Genomic DNA, 17,826 nt, shown 5'->3' on the forward strand with positions numbered 1-17,826 from the left:
CTGGATGGATGCATGCATCAGACCCGCATGTCCCATGTTCAAACCTAGCATAGTATCGTCGACTACTAGAGAAACACTATTTATATTGGTTTGTACAGGTCTATCTAGTGAGAACGTGCTCGCGTCGATCTTTCATCTCAAAGAACTTCCTAACTTGTCCGTCTGGCCTCTTTTATCCCTTTCCCATACGGGTATTTCAAGGCGTTGGTATCCCTTGCTGTGCTTCATCGGCTCCCTGCGTTTTCCCAAGCTTTTGTCTCTTCACACCGCTGTTCATTTTCCGCATTTATCCTCTTAGTTTGTCCGGTCATATTGCCGCGTTTACCGTTCAACTGAACCTTAACTCGGCGATCTCGTCATCATCTACGGCAGTTGTCTGATACCATCATACCTGCACCCCTGTCCGGAGTCTAAGAACCCACTCCTTGTCGCCTCCCAACCGACGTTTGCCCGGACCCTGTCCTGTAGTGGGCTGATACCCAAACGCTGTTCCGGTGCATCCACTTTGGAGGGTATATATATATACCTGTTCAGACACTTCGATATGGTCACGGCCAACACGCACCTCTTTGCTGTCGTACCGGACGGAAACATGGCCGGAAAGAAAGTGTATTCGGCGCCAAGGGCTGACCAGCAAGCCAGAGAACTTGCGTCCAAGCTGACACTGGAAGAACAGGCAAGTGTTGCACCTCTATACCCACTTGGCATGGAACGAAAGTCCTAGCATATCGATATCGTTTTCTATGATGACCTTCTGGTGTCTTCCTGTGCGTTTCAATGCACTTCAATATTCCTTTTCCGTGATACACTCAAACAGTTGTTGGGTCATCTAAAAACAGAGACAGCTATTGTTCCGATGCAGTGTTTCTTGGTAGAGGGTCACGTGAAGAGTGCCACTAACAGTGCTATTAGATATCTCTTCTTGCTGGAGCAGACTTCTGGAGGACAGTAAAGATACCAGGAAAGGGGATACCCTCGATCAAGACGACCGATGGTCCAAGTGGAGCCAGGGGCGAGTTCTTCAAGAACGGCACCAAGGTATGGGTCAGATTGTTCAAAATCCATGATGGTCATTGTGCTCACATTTTCAGGCTGCCTTCTTTCCATGCGGGATATCCCTCGCTGCGACATGGAACCGAGATCTTATTGAGAAGGTCGGGGAGCATCTCGGCGAGGAAACCAAAGCTCGTGGAGCGCAAGTGTTGCTCGCACCAACAGTATGCATGCATCGATCGCCGCTAGGCGGGAGGAACTTTGAATCCTTCTCCGAAGATCCATTTCTTACCGGCAAGCTTGCTGCGTCGTACATTCGCGGCGTGCAGAGCAAGGGGGTCGCAGCGACCATCAAGCATTTCGTTGCTAACGAACAGGAGACGCTGCGGATGACCATTGACATTCTCGTGGCAGAAAGACCGTTACGTGAGATTTACCTCAAGCCATTTGAAATTGCTATTCGAGAGTGTTCACCCTGGGCGTTGATGAGTTCGTACAATCTGATCAATGGGATTCATGCGGACATGAATGAGCAGACCTTGACTCATATATTGAGAGAGGAGTGGGGATATGACGGGTAAGTTAAGGAGTGCAGCTTTAGCAGCGCAGATGGATAACAGTCTTGGCAGCCTAGTCATGTCTGATTGGACTGGTACTAACTCCGTGGCCCAAGCCATCAGCGCAGGCTGCGATCTGGAGATGCCTGGTCCAGCCAAGTGGCGTGGCGAGCGTGCCATCAAGGCTGTCGAGGAGGGTGAGCTCTCAAAAGAGGCTGTCGAAAAAGCAGCGGGCAACGTTTTACGCTTAATCGATCGCACCCTCGGCCTCCGGGACGTCCCAGAGCCTCCGGAGAAATCCAATGACAACCCAGAGCTACGCGACCTGATTCGCGACGCTGGCATCCAAGGTTTGACATTGCTAAAGAATGAAAATGCATTGCTTCCAATCCGGTCGGCGAAAAAGGTTGCTGTCATTGGTCCCAATGCCCACCGCGCCATCGCCGGTGGTGGAGGAAGCGCCAGCTTGAATCCATATTACCTTACTTCACCACTGGACGGGATACAGAGTGTCTTCAAAGGAGAGGTTGTCTACGCACAAGGATGTGACACTGCGAAATGGCTGCCTTTAGCTTCCGATTTCTGTGAAACACCAGATGGGCGCAAAGGCGTCCTGCTGGAGTATTACCATGGCGATCGATTCAAAGGCGATCCAGGGGTGATTGAACACAAGAGCTCGACCGATCTCTGGCTTTGGGACTCGGCGCCGAAATCCGTTCTGCCAGTGTACTCATTCAAAGTGAAAGCCATCCTCACCCCCAAGACGACCGGAAATCACACATTTGGCTTTTCCTCCGTCGGGCCTGGACGGCTGTTCCTGGACGGTAAACTCTTTGTCGACAACTGGAACTGGACCGAAGAAGGCGAGGCGATGTTTGAAGCCTCTCAAGACGTCGCTAAGTCTATCTTCCTTGAAGCCGGCAAGGCGGTCACCATCCTCGTCGAAAGCACAAACGAGGTGCGTCCGGCCAGTAAACAATCACTCGGCCCCTCACACGGGTATGGCGGTTGTCGTATTGGTTACGAGGAAGAGTCGAAGGAAGATCTACTCGCAGCTGCTGTCGATGCGGCAAAGAATGCCGATGTGGCGGTCGTCGTCGTCGGACTCGATGGAGAATGGGAGTCAGAAGGCTACGACAGGCAGACTATGGACTTACCCAAGGATGGCAGCCAGGATCGTCTAGTCGAAGCGATCTACGCGGCCAATCCGCAAACTGTGGTGGTGAACCAGTCCGGTACACCCGTGACGATGCCATGGGCAGACAGCGTCCCTACCATTCTCCAGGCCTGGTACCAAGGCCAGGAAGCCGGCAATGCGCTTGCAGAGGTGCTGTTCGGATTACAGAGCCCCAGTGGTAAACTGCCAACGACGTTCCCACGACGACTGAAGGATAACCCGGCCTACCATAATTGGCCTGGCGAGAACGCGAAGGTGCTGTATGGTGAGGGGATCTATATCGGATATCGCCACTACGAGCGGTCCCATGTCGAACCGCTGTTCCCATTCGGCCACGGTCTCTCATACACGACATTCGCATATGGCGAGCCACGGATCTCGAATAACGTCCTCAACGAGAACCAAGTCATCGAGGTGTCGGTACCGGTCACCAACGCCGGGTCTTTCACCGCGTATGAGACGGTGCAAGGCTACATCAAGGACGTCAGATCCCGACTTCCACGACCCGAGAAGGAGCTACAGTCATTCGAGAAAGTCCTTCTGAACCCAGGAGAGACCAAGGTGGTCAAATTGCGGTTTGATAAGTATTCCGTGGGGTACTACGATACCAGCCTCGAGGCCTGGATCGCAGAGGAGGGTGAGTTTCAGGTTCTGGTCGGTGCGAGCTCGGCGGATATTCGGTACGTTTCTTGTCCTTTATCGTGCTTCCATTGTGACTAACGTTTGGTCTTCGTAGGGGTTCCATCTCATTCGCTGTTGTGGAATCGTTCACTTGGGTATTTTAGGAACATGGAGGTTATGGGCCAAGGAAATACTTGAGGGATATAATGATGGAGTATCTGTGTTACATGGCGGCGTTGGAATGCATCCGTATAACAGTGAACCAGTGGGATTTCTTGCTCAGGTATCATAATTACAGAATAGTTCGGTAGATGGATGTAATTGTCTTGTGGACTTGGATATGATATTGCATGGTTTTTAGATCAGTGAGATCCCTGGTACCGCTCTTCTGGTGATCGTCCTGGTGCAGTGGCGTGTTTCGTTGGAACTTAGAGCGATTTATAACATTACCGGATCAGCAGATTCATGCAAACCTCCATTTCTTTCCTTACCGTGCTAGAGACCGGTTCCCTTTATCCCACCACAGTACGTGGTTTGGGATCTGATATCTTGACTTCTCAGCTCAGGGGCAGCAGTTAACTTTGTCGCCACTACAAATGGCTATCGAGTCCCGGTTCCTAATTTTAATACTAGTGGTTTCTTACCGGAGCAGAGGCCAGATCGAGTTATGACTCATATGCTTAATGATTAAGTCGCAGCTCAAACGCAGGCGATAAATTGCAGCGAAGTCAAGATACGTTTATGGCCCCTTAGCCCTCTTCGAGGGTTTAGGTGCTTATACCCTGAATTCCTCTGTTAATGAGATATATCGTGTCGTGCCACAAGCTTGTACGACGGATGGCTCTCGCCATGTCGGACCTATATATTCTCTAAGGCATGTTGCATTTCTTCTTCAGACGCAACCAGTGCATCGTTCTACCATCCATACAGTCCGTGAAAGAGAACTGGCAATACATCGGGCATCCAGACTGGTGTTTAATGCCTCGAGGTTTTGGTTATGGCAAAGACTAATAGCAGGATTGACCCGTGGACTCGATCTGAGAGTGTCACTTCCACAATTACTTCCCGTTCCCCGACTCACAAACCTCAATGGCATATTTTTGATCTTTGTCATTCCCCGATGCCGGTCGAAAAGCAATGTGTATATTCTCCAAAGATTCCGGAAGAGGATTAGCACCATCCGTGTCCGAGCCTCGGATAATCTTATCCAGATCAGGGTTACGAGACGTCCTGATCACGGTCGAAAATGCATTGGAATATGATCGTCTAGTCCTGAACATGGGTCGAGCGCCAATGATGTTTCCTAGAAAAGCCATGCCGCCACAGATAACATAGGCTATGACGAGGTTCCGAGGTTCGTATTTGTATACGTTCTCGGACTTCCAATTGGTGACCATGACCGGGTTTGAATTGGTTTGCCTATTGAATTTTGATGTCAGATAATGCCTGAGACCATTATGCGCAGTAAATCTCGACTTACGTGAACGCCGCTTTGCTGAAAAGACCTAAAGTTATGTTCCTGGTCAGTTGTTCGACGCCGTATATAAACGTCGCATTTTTGGCGTTGAGACTGGTTCCAGTAATTTTTTCGCCCTGTGTATATTTGCCAGACTCTTCTGTATAAACCATGAATGCAGCGGCCAGAGCATTGGTTGGTCCGTAGATGCCTTCAAGCCAGCCACCAATCTGATATCCTAATGAATGCATCACTGCTTGATAGTTCATGATCACTCGCTTGCTCTCATCGTAGGTACGGTGGTCCGGTCCGAGTCCGAGTTCAAGACTGTTCACGGCAGTGACTTCGTTCAGGACCGTTTCATTTCTTACCGCCAGCGTCTGAACCCCGCTGTCGAATGTGAACTCAACTGTATATGAAGAGTTATGCAAGCGGCAGTCAGACACCACATCACCAGTTTCCCAGGGTCCGGTCTCGTAGTGGTCTCCTGGTCGAAGAATATAAATTCGTGTGCCCACTCTTTGTCTGTCCACATCCAAGCCTGTGTTATTCATGCCCAGGAACTTGTAGAACACATCTTCAGCAGAGCATCCAGCGATACCCTGATCCCAATAATGGACATTATTTAAATTTCGAAACTGATCTTCGAATGATACTGAATCGTTTAGCGGAGCCGAAGCGTAATATGAGATATTTCCTGCACGTCCCACATCTGAATAATTTAGTCGGACAGGGAAGGGGTGGCAATGGAGAGAGGGACCGTAAAACTCGAGAATATAGGAAGAATTGTTGAACGGGGGTTCGATACGGGGGATATGGCCAGAGTATGCCACAATTGTGGACAATCCCAGGAGTAATCGACTTGGCACGGCGTATTTTTCGGAGGTATCGTAGGACATTTCAACAAAACATTTGCTGTTGAAGTCTACTTGTGGGACTATCGCCGGGACTCTATCAGCAACACCAATGGAGACAACTGTAAGTGTAGGTGGCGCAGTAATCACTGCGAAAGGGAGAAACCTTCTGCAGTCAGTCAATGTCGTCAGGAGAGTGCAAATCGGTACGCTGCCAGTGGACGACTGCCAAAAAGACCAAAAGGGGACTGAACTTCCAGAGCCTGTAACTGAAGAAGCCCATGGGGTTGGACGTTATATCAAACAAACTATCCGCAACACTAAGTTTGACAGGTTCTCGGTTGGTCTTGAGGCCATCCCAAAAGCACTGAATAATGGCAATGCTTATTGAAAGCGAGAGCAGAATTCGAACGAGAAACGCGAGCGCGGTTCCAACTCGACTGACCCACTCCTGAGTTACTCCCGTGCCAACTATAACACCATCCATATATGAGTAAAAGCCATGATGGATACAAGCGACGATGATGCCTGCGGCCAAACTTCCGACCATCAACGTCGGCTGCTGCCAGTGTATCTTCCCCGTCTTTTGTGGATGCTCACTTAGCAGGAAGTTCAATGAGGAAGGTGGAGTCGCTGGAGGTTCCATTTTCTCATATCAACGACGAGGTCAATGACTATGCGAAGGGCAGTTGAACATTGGATTGAGGAAGCTGACGCTTGCTTCGAAGGATCGTCATCATTAAATCTCTTCCGACGCCCAGTGAACCTGAGCTATACGACACAAACTGCTTCAGCGTCCCTTACCAGCTAGGCCACACTCCCGGGACGGAGCCGCGTTTGAAGAACGAAGAAGACGCAAGAAATGGAAAGACCAGGGCACTCGAAGCGGGATACAGCGGATGACACACCTGAATTCATAGGCAGAGCCCTTGGATCATTTAAGAAATGGGCCCCGAGAGATGCGGTGCCCTGTTTCTAGTATGCTATGGTGAGGTGCTGTAACCTCCTAACGGTTCCGCAGTTGATTTCGGATTCCGAACCTTCATGATGCTGACAGCGTATGTAGACGGAATACCTTGTGTGTAATGGACGCTCCCTCCAAACCAAGGCCTCGCTATTTGGCGATAATGAATGCAGTTGTGAATTTCAGGGTAAGATGAGTGGACCCTAAATACAGGAATTAGCAGCCGGTCGAGTATAGAAGGGATACCGAATAGAAAGACTTAGCCGGATGAACTACAGAACAGCGGTCGATGAGACAGGAGAGAGTGTGAAACGGAAGGGAACCAACAGGATAAGCCAGTGATGGAATCAATGTCACACCCACGAGCGAAAGGAACAAATTGTGCTTGAGATAAAAGTAGGACAAGAAACGCCACCGTAGGTACTGTTCAGGGATTCAACATACATAGATAGTCTCGGACAAACCCTAAAGGCTGGAGCATTTCTACCAGTAGGTGCTGGTATATAAATCATTCCACTGGTTCTGTTGAGGATGAGCGGGTGAGCACAGCAAACCCATGCATCACGAACCCTTCGGGCTGCTACTAAGTATGCTGTGGTTGGGATTCAATGTCTTCCAAGTACCGATGTATCGAGCACCCTGAGCCTTAGAATGCGGCGCACCCAATTGCCGCATTACTATCAACAACGGTAACGATATGCACGGAGTTACCCGTATGTTACCCCGAACGAATGCAGTAAAGACTCTGCTCATGGCCGGCTTTGAGTTATTCTCTCTCTCTCAACGACGTATTTCGTCATGTTAGAGCCATATAGTGGATTCCTTATCTGACTGTAGAGCGTGGGGGAAGATTGTGACCGTGCGCAGTTAGTATATTCCGGCGTAATCGCGATTGTAAATCTTCGTATTCGACTATGAACCTATATACCGCTATATCCATAGCGAGTAAGAGCGGCGCAGTCTCATTAAGCATTATGGGAATAAATGAAGTGAGCCATCCAATGCACGCTGTTGCATAGGGACAACAGCAGTCGTCAGCTCCGATTAGAACCGTTCAAAGCAGTGGCACGTCGCCATACTTCTCCGCGTACATCCCGAGCGCCTTGATCGGGAAGATGAACTTGTAATTCGGATACGAAATCATGCTGGCACAAAGTTAGCGTCGACCCAACTTAGACCCGCAAGCCCCATCCAAACTCACCAGCTTTTATTAAACACCCCCTCGATCGCCTCCTGCAACCACTCCCCATTCTTCTGCTGCCTCCGCATCACCATCCGCAACGCGCGCTCAATCGGCTCCTTGTCGGGATACTCCGCGTACATTAGCCCGATGACCGCCCAGCACGTCTGCACCACCTGCGTGTTCTCGTGCTCCGTCCACACCTGGTCCTCGCAGCTCTTATACGACTCGCCCCACCCGCCGTCTGCGCGCTGCTTTCCCATCAAGAACGCGCACCCCCGCCGTACCGCCTCCGAGCTCTCGTGTGTCTCCCCCATCGCCGCCAGTGCCTCCAGCGCGAACATCCCCGCGTACGTGAAGCAGATGCCCCAGGAGCCGTACCAGCTGCCGTCGGGGCGCTGGTTGGTGCGGATCCACGCGACCGCGCGCGTAATCAGCTTCTCAATCTCGGCGGTGCGGTAGTCCGGATCGAACTTGCGGAACGTCGTGAGGCCGATCACCACCGCGGTCGTGCATTCGGGATAGTCGTATTCCACCATGATATTGCCGAACACCTCGGCGGCGTTGAGCAGCTCCAGCCAGTGGCCGCCGCGGCGGGTTTCGTACGAACTGCAGGCGCCGGTGTCGGCGTTTTGATAGGTGAGGAGGATGTCGGCGGCTTGGCGGAGGCGATCGTGGGAGATGAGCTCGGGGATCCCGGGGAGGGCTTGCGCCATGATGACGGATTTGAGGCCCTCAGCGGTGCAGTCGGAGACGGCGTAGCCTTGGAGCTTGTTGCTGAAGCCCCAGGCGCCCTTGCGAGGGTGGCGGTAGCACTTCTCCATGTCGACGGCGTCCTCGCGGATCTGCTGCGTCTCGAGGAATGCGAGGCCTTTGCGAACGACGGGCTGCCAGCGGGGATCCTCGCCGAGGCCGGCGTACACGATGGCTTGCATGGCGAAGGCGGTGTCCCATGATTGCACGCCATTGGTGCCGTTCATGAGCATGCCTTCGTCTTTGACCCACAGGAAGTCTTCCATGTGTTCACGGTGCAGCTTGACGGACTCGGCGTCGGAGCCTTCTTGGATGTAGCAAGAGAGCAAATTCATCGGACCGTTGACAGGTCCAAGATTGGCAAAGCCAGTGTTGAGGTCCTCGTATTGGATTAACTTCCACGTCCAGTCTTCGGCTGCTTTCTTGATCCGATTGATCCGAAGGAACGGGTTCCAGATGTTCACAAAAACGGTATTGACGGTGTTCAATAGCCAGGATTTCGGGTAGTATTCGTCCAACTTGCTGATGCTGTTCCGATTGCTCGACCATTTAATCGACTCATATGGCTGAGGGAACAGCTCTTTCCGGAGAGCCTCGGTAAGCGGAGTCAAAGGATATGACCATTTCTTCGAGGAGACGAATGACATGGGGAGGAAGACCATTCTCATATGGATCCACCATCGCCATGGCGAGATCGGAGTCCAGTCGGGGAGAAGCCTGAATCTGTGAATACCATACCAATTGGGAATATCATATGAAAACTCACCATAATTCCGGAGGAACAGGATTGACAATGTCCCATTGCATAACGCCCAGAACGCTCAGCCAGAATTTGGCCCAGTGCGGTCCATAGATCGCGCCGCCCATTTTATGAAGGGTTCCCCTCGCCTTGACCATTCGCGGGTCTTCTGGATCCGCACCGAGCAATCTGAGGCACGTATAGTTCATCGACGTGCCGAACACGGAGCTATCTCCCTCGATATGTAGGCCCCACCCTCCATCCACCTTGTGTTGTCGCGCGAAGAGGTAGTTCTTCATCTCGATGGCATGTTCCGCGGGGATCGGGGTCTCCGTGACGTACCAGGTGATGACGAGGCCCGGCAAGAGGAACATCGGGCCGCCATATTCGCAGGCCCAGCTCCCTCCTGCCGACTGGAGACGGGAGAAGAAGGAGAGGGCGTTGTTCACGGAGGCAATGGGGGTTTTCGCAGGTGGAACTTCCGGTGCTCCCTAGAGGTTATTGTCAGCTTAACAAAGCCATGGCCGTGGATGTGATCTATCATACCGTGTCCAAGCCCAGGAAGTATTTATCCGCGGCAGTTTGCGGCCATTTGGCGACCTCCTCGTCGGTCCTCAGGTATTGCCATGTCTGTCGACCACCGTCGTCCAGCATCCGCCAGCGCGAATAGTCTGTTTTGTCGGCCTGGGGATCGGTCGGAATCGCACGACCGTTTCCAGTCTTCTCCGACTCTCCGAGCTGCGTTCCCGTAGCCTTCTTCGCTGACCCGTTGGCTTTCTCTTTGGCGGCACCGCTCGCCCGTTTCTTGGTCGCCATTTGAGTAGAGCGAGGAATATACCTCCAATAGGTCGATACGGGCCAATTGATCGAATGGACACTCAAACTAGATGAGAGCAGCAAGCACGTTATCAATTGAGACCAACTGAGAATGTTGAAGCTTCTCTCTGAGAGCAGAGCGGGATAACGAAGTGGGCGAGTGGAGGTGTCGAAGGGGGGGCTTGGGTAAATTCATTTATTTGACAAGCATTCCCTCATTCCCTAGCCGGTTCTTCCCCAGTTATTACTCCAGATCCCAATTCTCCCCAATAATGAACCATCTACGCCAGGATTGGTTAGGGAGGAGCTGCGCCCCGACGTTTCGTCAGCTGCAATTCGTTGCAATTGGAATAAGGTGGAGGGGAGCATGGAGATCAGGGTCGCATCGGAAATGTCACATATAAATCCGAAAACCATCTTCAATTCAGTTGACGACTTTGCTGTCCTCTGTGCCGCAAATCCCGTATGTTCGTTCGATCAGGAAAAGGATCTTCTTATAAATTAATTTTATGTCGATGGAAGCAAAATCCCTATCTGCCCCTGTGTGGTGTACGTACACTTTCCAAATTCTAACACCCAAACCAGGGGTTCTAGCTCGGAGCTCCTGTTGATCTGGTAAATAATACGCCGTAAAAATACTGCAGGCCACACCGCTTTCGTGGGCGTTTTCATTTCCAGGTTGATGGATGGGTGGTGGAACTGTTTTGCATGGACCCATCAAGAGAAGTAGTCGGATCGATCTTCCATCCGGCTTCCGATGTACTTAGCACCAAGTCAATGGGGTTAGACTCCGGACAGGAATCCTTCGCTCGTGTGGTTCTAATATCGGAAGATGGTTCGACATTGGACGTTCTTCTCCCTTTGCACGCACATCTTGAATCTTTTCAACGCTTTCTGCTGTTCGTATCTCTCACTACCCTATCGCTTCGGTATCGATTCTTTACGTATAAGTTCGTCTGATCCCTAGACCAGTCGTCATATATATGTCATGACAATCAATCAGTTTACGGAGTGATACCCAGTCGCTATATCAAAGCACATGGAAAACAGTGCCCGGTCATCTACCAAACCCCTACTAGGGGTCCCCCCTATGTACGGACACTTGCAATATATTCTTCTAGAAATTCTCAACTTTCGTCCCAATCCCCCTCGCGTTCGCCAGCTTGACCAGTTCCCCTCCAACAACCACATCCATAAGCCCCAACCCCACGCTCTTATACACCACATTCCCCTTCGCCAACCACTCATTCAACCCCCCATCATCCCCCGCCTGCTTCGCCTGCTTCTTCCCCCCAATTTGAATACTATGCGTCGTCGTCAAACTATCCACGCTCCCCCCCCTCCCCCCCCCCCCCCCCCGCTCCTCCCGCCCCCGCCGCTCCGCATCGTGCTTCAACATAATCAACTCCCCAATCTCCACCACCTCCTCCTCCGTCACTCCGGCCTGGATAATCTCCCCCGCCTCCCGCATACACCCTGCCAACGTATCCACCACCACCGCCCCGCCCGGCTCCGGCGTCGCGTGCCGATGGTAGTGAAAATGCCGCGCCTGCCGCGGCGGCGACACCGCCGCCTGTACTACTTCCGGCGGCACCTCGATCATCTCCGGCTTGTAACTCCCCACCGCCGCGATGTATCGTCCCTTCTTCCGCCCCTCCGAAGCCGTGAGTAGCTCCGCCGGGAACACCGGCGCGGTCGATGGGGTCGTCGTGAAGATCACGCTGCTCCCGCGCACCGTGGTTTTCAAGAGGTGCGCATACTCCCCGTGGCTCGGGGTTAGCACCGACAGCTTCGGCTGCCACAGCGGGACGGCTGGATCCGCTTTGAATAGGTCGCGGAGGAGGCCCGCGGCGCGGTCGAAGCTGCGGTTCACGATGTTCAGGTGGTGGATGTCGGAGCCGCGGAGGAGGAGCGCGAGGCGGGCGTGCCAGTAGGCTTGTTTTCCGGCGCCGAAAATCGTGACGTCGTGAACGTTGGCCCGCTTTTGGAGGAGGAGCGTACTGGCGAGCGCGGTGCGGAAGGCGGTGAGCTCCGTGGCGTTGAGGAGCGCCGTGGGTGAGCCGGAGGAGTCCAAGAGGGTGAGGGTTCCGCGGGGAGCGGTAGTTGGGGCTGGCGAGTTCAAATCTTGGGTGGAAATCGACGAAGGAACCGTGCTGGAGTGAGAATCGCGGTCAGATGTTCGCTGCGAGTTAGAGGAAAGTGTGAGTTCCGAGAGACGCGAGTCGAGTGATGATCGTGGTGAATCGGATATCGACGCCCGTGTCGACAGACTCGGTCTCTCGGTCGATGTCGCAATTCCCTTCGATAACGTCACCACCTTCATGCCCATCCCCTCGTTGCTCGACGCCGGCATGAACAGCGTCGTTGTGCCATCCTTCCGTTCCACCACCGTCCGGTGCGGCTGTAACGTCGCGCTGCACCCGTTTTCCAACTCTTCCGTGGAAGTCGAGTAGTAATGTAATGCATCCGCCAACGCCATCTGCATGTGCATCACATCCTCGCGGGTTAAATCATGCAGCAACTTGCGGACATCTTGGTCCGACAGGATAGTTAATGTCGACATTTCGGCTCCGAGTTCCCCGATCCCGGCAATTTTTTTTATTAATTTAAGATCTGTCCTTGCCGTTGCGATCAAGGCAAGATAGCTGCACCAAGCCACCAGGACCAACGGAGCATTCGGCAAGCTTCCAGAGGATTTTTCAGCCAGGACTTAGCGACAGACGAGGGGGAATCGGGACGTGAAACAGGCTTCTAGCTAGGTCAGAATAGGCCAGAGCGTTGATTCAAGTGCCTGAGCTTGTTCGAAACGTCTGGTTGCCCCGGAAAGGAGATTCTGGGCGCTGGTTGTAGACAGTAGACTGTTTTGTAGACAACAGGCGGGACGGCGGGGTGCACCAGCACGGACAGGAGCTACTCCTGACTAAGTGTGGCTCCGATTTTACCCACTGTTTTGGATTTCTTGGCGTGGATCTTTGGCGCTGACATTGGCTTACTCATCATCATCATGGGAGAAACCCTCAATAGTTGTCGTAATTTGGGTACGGTCCTCTCGTTTCTCACAGCAGAATGACCAGATACTGATCTGCATGAGCCTGAGTCCTGAGATGAAGGATGAGAGATCGAGTTTTAACAACTTTAAGCGAGATTCGATAATGTATACTATGGCTGTGGCGGCTTTGAAGTTTGAACCGATGATATCCCAAGTCCCCGACTGCATGGGCGAGGGTTGTGATATGGATTTCTGTTCACATCACGAGATTTTGGGATTTGGCGACTCGCGAGAGTGGTATTCGGATTATTGCGATTTAGCGGGAGCGGTCCATGGTTGACATCACCCTTCTTAGGCGGTTGGGTTATTAATAGTAGACTGTCGATAGGCGATTTTGGGAGGCGAAGATATGTATGACAATTGCCGCCGTCTCAGCTCATATCAAGGCGGTATTAGACATCAGTGGACCATCAGGCAAAATGATACCATAGTAGAGGGGTGCGTGGTGGTGTGAGTGATGTGGCATGCGAGGTCCAAAGACGTCGAGGGATGAATTGAACGAGAGGCGAATAAAACCCGAATACCACCATGTGTGAGAAACATTAGGAGGGAGTTGGAAATGCTGTGTTGTATTGCACCTAGACCTTGTAGGTGATACGTACACGTCTTTTGCTTGCGCCATAACATCCGCGATGCATGCTCTCCCTCGCAATAATCGAATCGAAGCCATCAATGAACCTAGCTCATGTGACCCGACTCCAGAACACATATGCCGTAACGGAAATGTATAGTGCTTTGCCCCAGAACCCGCAGATGCAAGTGCGACCACACCGAAGAAATAAACCCCATGAAACCCCGTACCGAAATGCCGAAAACGTCATGAAACAGTCGAACGAGTCCTCGGAACACGAAGCGAACAGAAAAGAATTAGAAAAGACGTGCTGCCCACGAGAGGGGAGAGTCAACCCGTGCCCGGGACATGAAGCAGGAGAAAGCAGTGCGGTCCGCGATTACATGATGATCGCCGGCACATCCACATTCTGCTTGATTGACTTATGCGGCAAAATCGACCCTCCATTCACGTAGATCTCATCCCCGATGCTCACGTCGTCCCCGAGCACCGACACGTTCTCCAATCGCGCCCACCGCCCTACCGAGCTGTTCCATCCCACGATCGTGCTCTTGATCCACGCGTGGTCCTTCACCTTGCTCCCGGCCAGTAGCACGCACCGCTGCAGCCGCACGCCGTCGCCCACGACCACGTTCGGCCCGATCGTTACGTTCGGGCCAATGCGGCAGTTCTTCCCGATCTTCGCAGTCGGGTCGACCATCACGTTGCCGCCGTGCACGTAGGACTCGGACACAGGGGTGAGTAGCTTGGAGCCTTTCTTGGAGAGCGAGGAGAGGTAGAGGCAGGTGCCGGCGAGGAAGTCTTTCGGCTGTCCGACGTCCATCCAGAAGCCTTCGAGGTCGAAGGAGTGCAGTTGCCCATCGCGCACCATGGATGGGAAGGTCTCCTGCTCGATGGAGGTGGGGCGCAGCTCGATGCGTTTGAGGACGGAGGGGTTGAGGATGTAGAGGCCGGCGTTGATGCGGTTGCCGACGTATTCGACGGGCTTCTCGACGAAGCGGTCGATCTTGGAGGTGTTCTCCTTGTGGACGACGACGCCGTACTTCGAGGGCTCCTCGACCTTGGTAACGACGATGGTTCCTTCGGCGCCGTGCTGCTTGTGGTACTCGGCGAGCTCTCGGAACGGGTATTCGCAGATTACGTCGGAGTTGAGGACGAAAAAGGGGGCGTCATCTTTGCCGAGAATCTTCTCGGCGAGCTTAATGGGGCCGGCGGTGCCGAGGGGTTCGGACTCGACGGAGAATTCGATACGGACGTTGTATTCTTTCTCGTACTGTTGCGATAAAATGTCAGGGGACGCTCCGTGGAGTAATGAGAGGATTGGAAGGGCGGTGAAGCGGAGACTCACTTTCTTGAGAGCAGCGGTCATGACCTCTGGACGGTAGTTGACAGCAAGGACAATATCCGTTACGCCTGCTGCTGCGAGGCTCTCGACTTGGTGGAGGATCATCGGCCTGTTACCGAATTCGACCAATGGCTTCGGGAGAGTGAGTGTCTTGAAGTCATGGTCAGTTCGATTGTATCTAGCGATCTGTCGATTAAGAGACATACCAACGGTCGCAACCGTGTCCCGAATCCGCCGACCAGAATGAGTGCTGGAGTGATATCCTGTCAGTCGCATTGCCATAGTGGTTCTGTATACCGTGTCTCTTACCCTTCATGATGGTGATTTGAAAGTTCTTGAATTTGTAAACGAGTGGTACGTTGATTCGCAAAGCAATGAAGGTGGATGGAGGGTAAAGCGAAGGTGGGAGCTGAAGCTCTTAAAACAAAAGTCAGGGTCACACTGAGTGACTTGAATACGACAGTACAGCGGCGAAGTTCACCTTCCTCAAGTCACGGAAAGGTTAAAGGGGTGAACAACAGCAGTATCGTGGTCTGGACGACTCGTGGCACGCTGGGGTAAATAATTAGTGCAATATCCAACTTGTCAGGTGTCCAGATTGCATTTTCTTTTGCACCTGAAACTGGAGCATCGGACGGCGAGGGGAGATGATTCGGCGAACAGACCACCAGCCATCGCCAATCGGTGTGTTTCGCCCCTTGCATGAGTTGCATGATGCATCCCACCCATCCAAGGCTCGGCCAAGTACTATGTACGTACGTATTAATACCAGCAACATGAAAGTCCGGGGATTCTTCTGGAAAAACAAGCCCAAAGGCACTGGTCACAGGCTTCACAGGGCTCTATTATTAACTAGACGCAGGAGAATCCGGATCGCCGGTTCCGAATTTTGAGGGCAAGGGCTACAGTCTGCACACCATAGTTAGCGACAAATCGATTACCTGAACTTAAATCATCGTTATGAAGGCAATCATGACTAAATGCCCGTATGGTAATATTGCTCAAGAATGATGGGGATAAACTGCCTTGTGCTCTGAATACCTGAATGTCTATGGCCATATTAGGCTCCAGGGGTATTTGGGAGTGAAGCGTTGGCTACTCATCTAATCATTGAATTTGATAATTATCGTACGGAGTTATCTTGCTAGTTCGTACAGAATCGAATCTGTATGTAGGGCGAGCCTATTCCATGGACGGTATAATATCCCTTTTCATCCGTAACCCAGTTTGCGACCCCTGCATATCCGGCAACTATCCTGGGTATAACGTAGTAGGAACTTCAGCCTTCATGTCCCTGAAGGTTCCTCCCTGATGCAGCATTATTAAGTCAAACAATCTCCATACCATAATCAACCTCGTCCGGGTTTAGCCCCTCATATGCTTCTCCTTCCATCAACCCATCCACCCAAATGTCGCCAACGAGTCGGTACCCATCTCCAACAGGTCGAAGAGTCCAGAGTCTGTCGTCGGAGCCCTGAAGAGTGCAGATAACGTCTCTCTCTTGCACTCTGTTCATTCCACTAAAGAGTCTGCCGGATTCAGTGACACCGTATGACCGCCCAACCCATCCCGATAAGTCCCCAAACCAACTTCCGACTTCCATATCTTCTTCGCTGACAGGTGCATCTGGGTCTAAAGCAGTGAGCTCCCTAGGATCCAAAAATCTCGCCGCAAGTTCAACTATGACCTTGCGGTATGTATCGGCTTCGATTGTCTCCAGAAAGGGGCTGATTGAGTTGAAAATACGACGAAAAAGGCACCAGAATCGGAAAACCAACTCTTTTTCGCACGTCGACGCTCTGCATGGAACTGGTGACAAGTCCAAGCGAAGAGTAAGTGCACGGCAGAATTTTAGACCAACTTGGAAGGTGATCTCCCCGAAGAGCAAAACTTTAGACCAGCTTGAAAGAAGACCGTTGAAAGTTTCAACGTAGTCTCGATCTACGATACCCGCCTCAATGGACTGATGACCGTACGTTAGCGGTGAACACGTAGAGATTTTGTCGATTTCGTGACCTCGAAGGATGAGGACACGGCCTTCAGAATGGAAACGTGGAGGTGTCCTCAATCCCCGGAAGGGATGAGCGACGGTCCCTGGCATTGAAAATGGGATACATACGCTCCCCTCATGCAGAAGACGGGGTGTATTCATAGCCCAAGAAGCTTTCTTGGAGTCAGACTCGTTATCCCATACGCAGACAAATACTAGAACATCTAAGTTCTCCGCCACAATCAGGACCCGAGTCGACGCGGTACGGAAGACCTGACTGGTCTCGTTCTCATAATTCGGATGGATCCCTAATTGTTCCCTGTCGCTGGAAACGGCCAGGAGAGCGAAGATGCGGTCACGAGGGTCTCGACTTTGAAGTCCATGGTACGTCCACATATTGTCAATCAAATCCCGGAGCCGAACCGTAGGATCGGTCGTGGACAGGTGAGTATTCGAACAGGCAGCTCCTTGGGTCTCTCTTGATTTTTTTCTGTTCTGCCACGGGTGGAAGATGGAGTCACTGATGCGATTGGGATCGATCCCTGGTCCGAATCTCTCTAGACATGAGCGGGCCGCAGTCCACACCGGAAGGATTCCAATATAAAATAGTATTGACATGGCCGTGGCGGCATCCCAGGAAATCAATCGAGGGCCACGTAGCATGACCAAGTTGGCGTTAAGGAGCCGCTCCTGAGCGAGCCAAAGCCGGCGAGTCCAGTCCCCATAGGTAAGCGTCACGAGCCATCTCCATCGCCCAAACA

General features: G+C 52.2%; 5 protein-coding genes across 5 annotated transcripts; 1 reads left to right on the forward strand and 4 right to left on the reverse strand.

The window, feature by feature from the left end:
- The first annotated feature begins 474 nt into the window (after positions 1-474).
- P152DRAFT_507544 (uncharacterized protein) lies at positions 475-3,663 on the forward strand. Its single transcript, XM_033682540.1, has 5 exons — positions 475-676; positions 913-1,038; positions 1,092-1,570; positions 1,623-3,407; positions 3,464-3,663. Exons 1-5 carry the CDS (start codon positions 545-547, stop codon positions 3,510-3,512), a joined length of 2,571 nt encoding a protein of 856 aa, XP_033533803.1. The 5' UTR covers positions 475-544; the 3' UTR covers positions 3,513-3,663.
- Positions 3,664-4,499: 836 nt separating this feature from the next.
- On the reverse strand, positions 4,500-5,983 carry P152DRAFT_370107 (uncharacterized protein; the record flags this gene model as incomplete). Its single annotated transcript, XM_033675495.1, has 3 exons — positions 4,500-4,727; positions 5,755-5,807; positions 5,869-5,983. Coding segments are annotated over 3 exons (396 nt in total), but the record flags the coding sequence as incomplete, so codon positions are not given.
- A 1,519-nt stretch (positions 5,984-7,502) lies between these two features.
- On the reverse strand, positions 7,503-10,398 carry P152DRAFT_507545 (oxidosqualene:lanosterol cyclase). Its single transcript, XM_033682541.1, has 4 exons — positions 9,841-10,398; positions 9,322-9,785; positions 7,824-9,272; positions 7,503-7,767 (listed from the first exon to the last, which is right to left on the reverse strand). The coding sequence occupies exons 1-4, from the start codon at positions 10,108-10,110 to the stop codon at positions 7,677-7,679; spliced, it is 2,274 nt and encodes a 757-aa protein (XP_033533805.1). The 5' UTR covers positions 10,111-10,398; the 3' UTR covers positions 7,503-7,676.
- An 829-nt stretch (positions 10,399-11,227) lies between these two features.
- Positions 11,228-12,673, reverse strand: P152DRAFT_397507 (NAD(P)-binding protein; the record flags this gene model as incomplete). The annotated part of the gene is made up of 3 exons (XM_033676412.1): positions 11,228-11,383; positions 11,441-12,263; positions 12,420-12,673. 3 exons carry the CDS (start codon positions 12,671-12,673, stop codon positions 11,228-11,230), a joined length of 1,233 nt encoding a protein of 410 aa, XP_033533806.1.
- Positions 12,674-14,109: 1,436 nt separating this feature from the next.
- P152DRAFT_473898 (putative mannose-1-phosphate guanyltransferase) lies at positions 14,110-15,391 on the reverse strand (the record flags this gene model as incomplete). Its single annotated transcript, XM_033681277.1, has 3 exons — positions 14,110-15,225; positions 15,282-15,325; positions 15,385-15,391. The coding sequence occupies 3 exons, from the start codon at positions 15,389-15,391 to the stop codon at positions 14,110-14,112; spliced, it is 1,167 nt and encodes a 388-aa protein (XP_033533807.1).
- Positions 15,392-17,826: the final 2,435 nt, after the last annotated feature.

This window comes from Eremomyces bilateralis (genome assembly GCF_010015585.1).
Source record: "Eremomyces bilateralis CBS 781.70 unplaced genomic scaffold P152scaffold_10, whole genome shotgun sequence".
Taxonomy (NCBI): Eukaryota; Fungi; Ascomycota; class Dothideomycetes; order Eremomycetales; family Eremomycetaceae; genus Eremomyces; species Eremomyces bilateralis.

What these genes read in the sequence shown, in the direction of transcription:
- P152DRAFT_507544 (XM_033682540.1), top strand. Translation starts at nt 545, where the DNA reads ATGGTCACGGCCAACACGCACCTCTTTGCTGTCGTACCGGACGGAAAC. An exon ending in TCTTCAAGAACGGCACCAAG is followed by an intron (nt 1,039 to 1,091) that starts GTATGGGTCAGA and finishes TCACATTTTCAG; the next exon opens with GCTGCCTTCTTTCCATGCGG. An exon ending in GCGAGCTCGGCGGATATTCG is followed by an intron (nt 3,408 to 3,463) that starts GTACGTTTCTTG and finishes TGGTCTTCGTAG; the next exon opens with GGGTTCCATCTCATTCGCTG.
- P152DRAFT_507545 (XM_033682541.1), bottom strand. Translation starts at nt 10,110, where the DNA reads ATGGCGACCAAGAAACGGGCGAGCGGTGCCGCCAAAGAGAAAGCCAAC. An exon ending in ACTTCCTGGGCTTGGACACG is followed by an intron (nt 9,786 to 9,840) that starts GTATGATAGATC and finishes AATAACCTCTAG; the next exon opens with GGAGCACCGGAAGTTCCACC. An exon ending in GGGGTGTTTAATAAAAGCTG is followed by an intron (nt 7,768 to 7,823) that starts GTGAGTTTGGAT and finishes ACTTTGTGCCAG; the next exon opens with CATGATTTCGTATCCGAATT.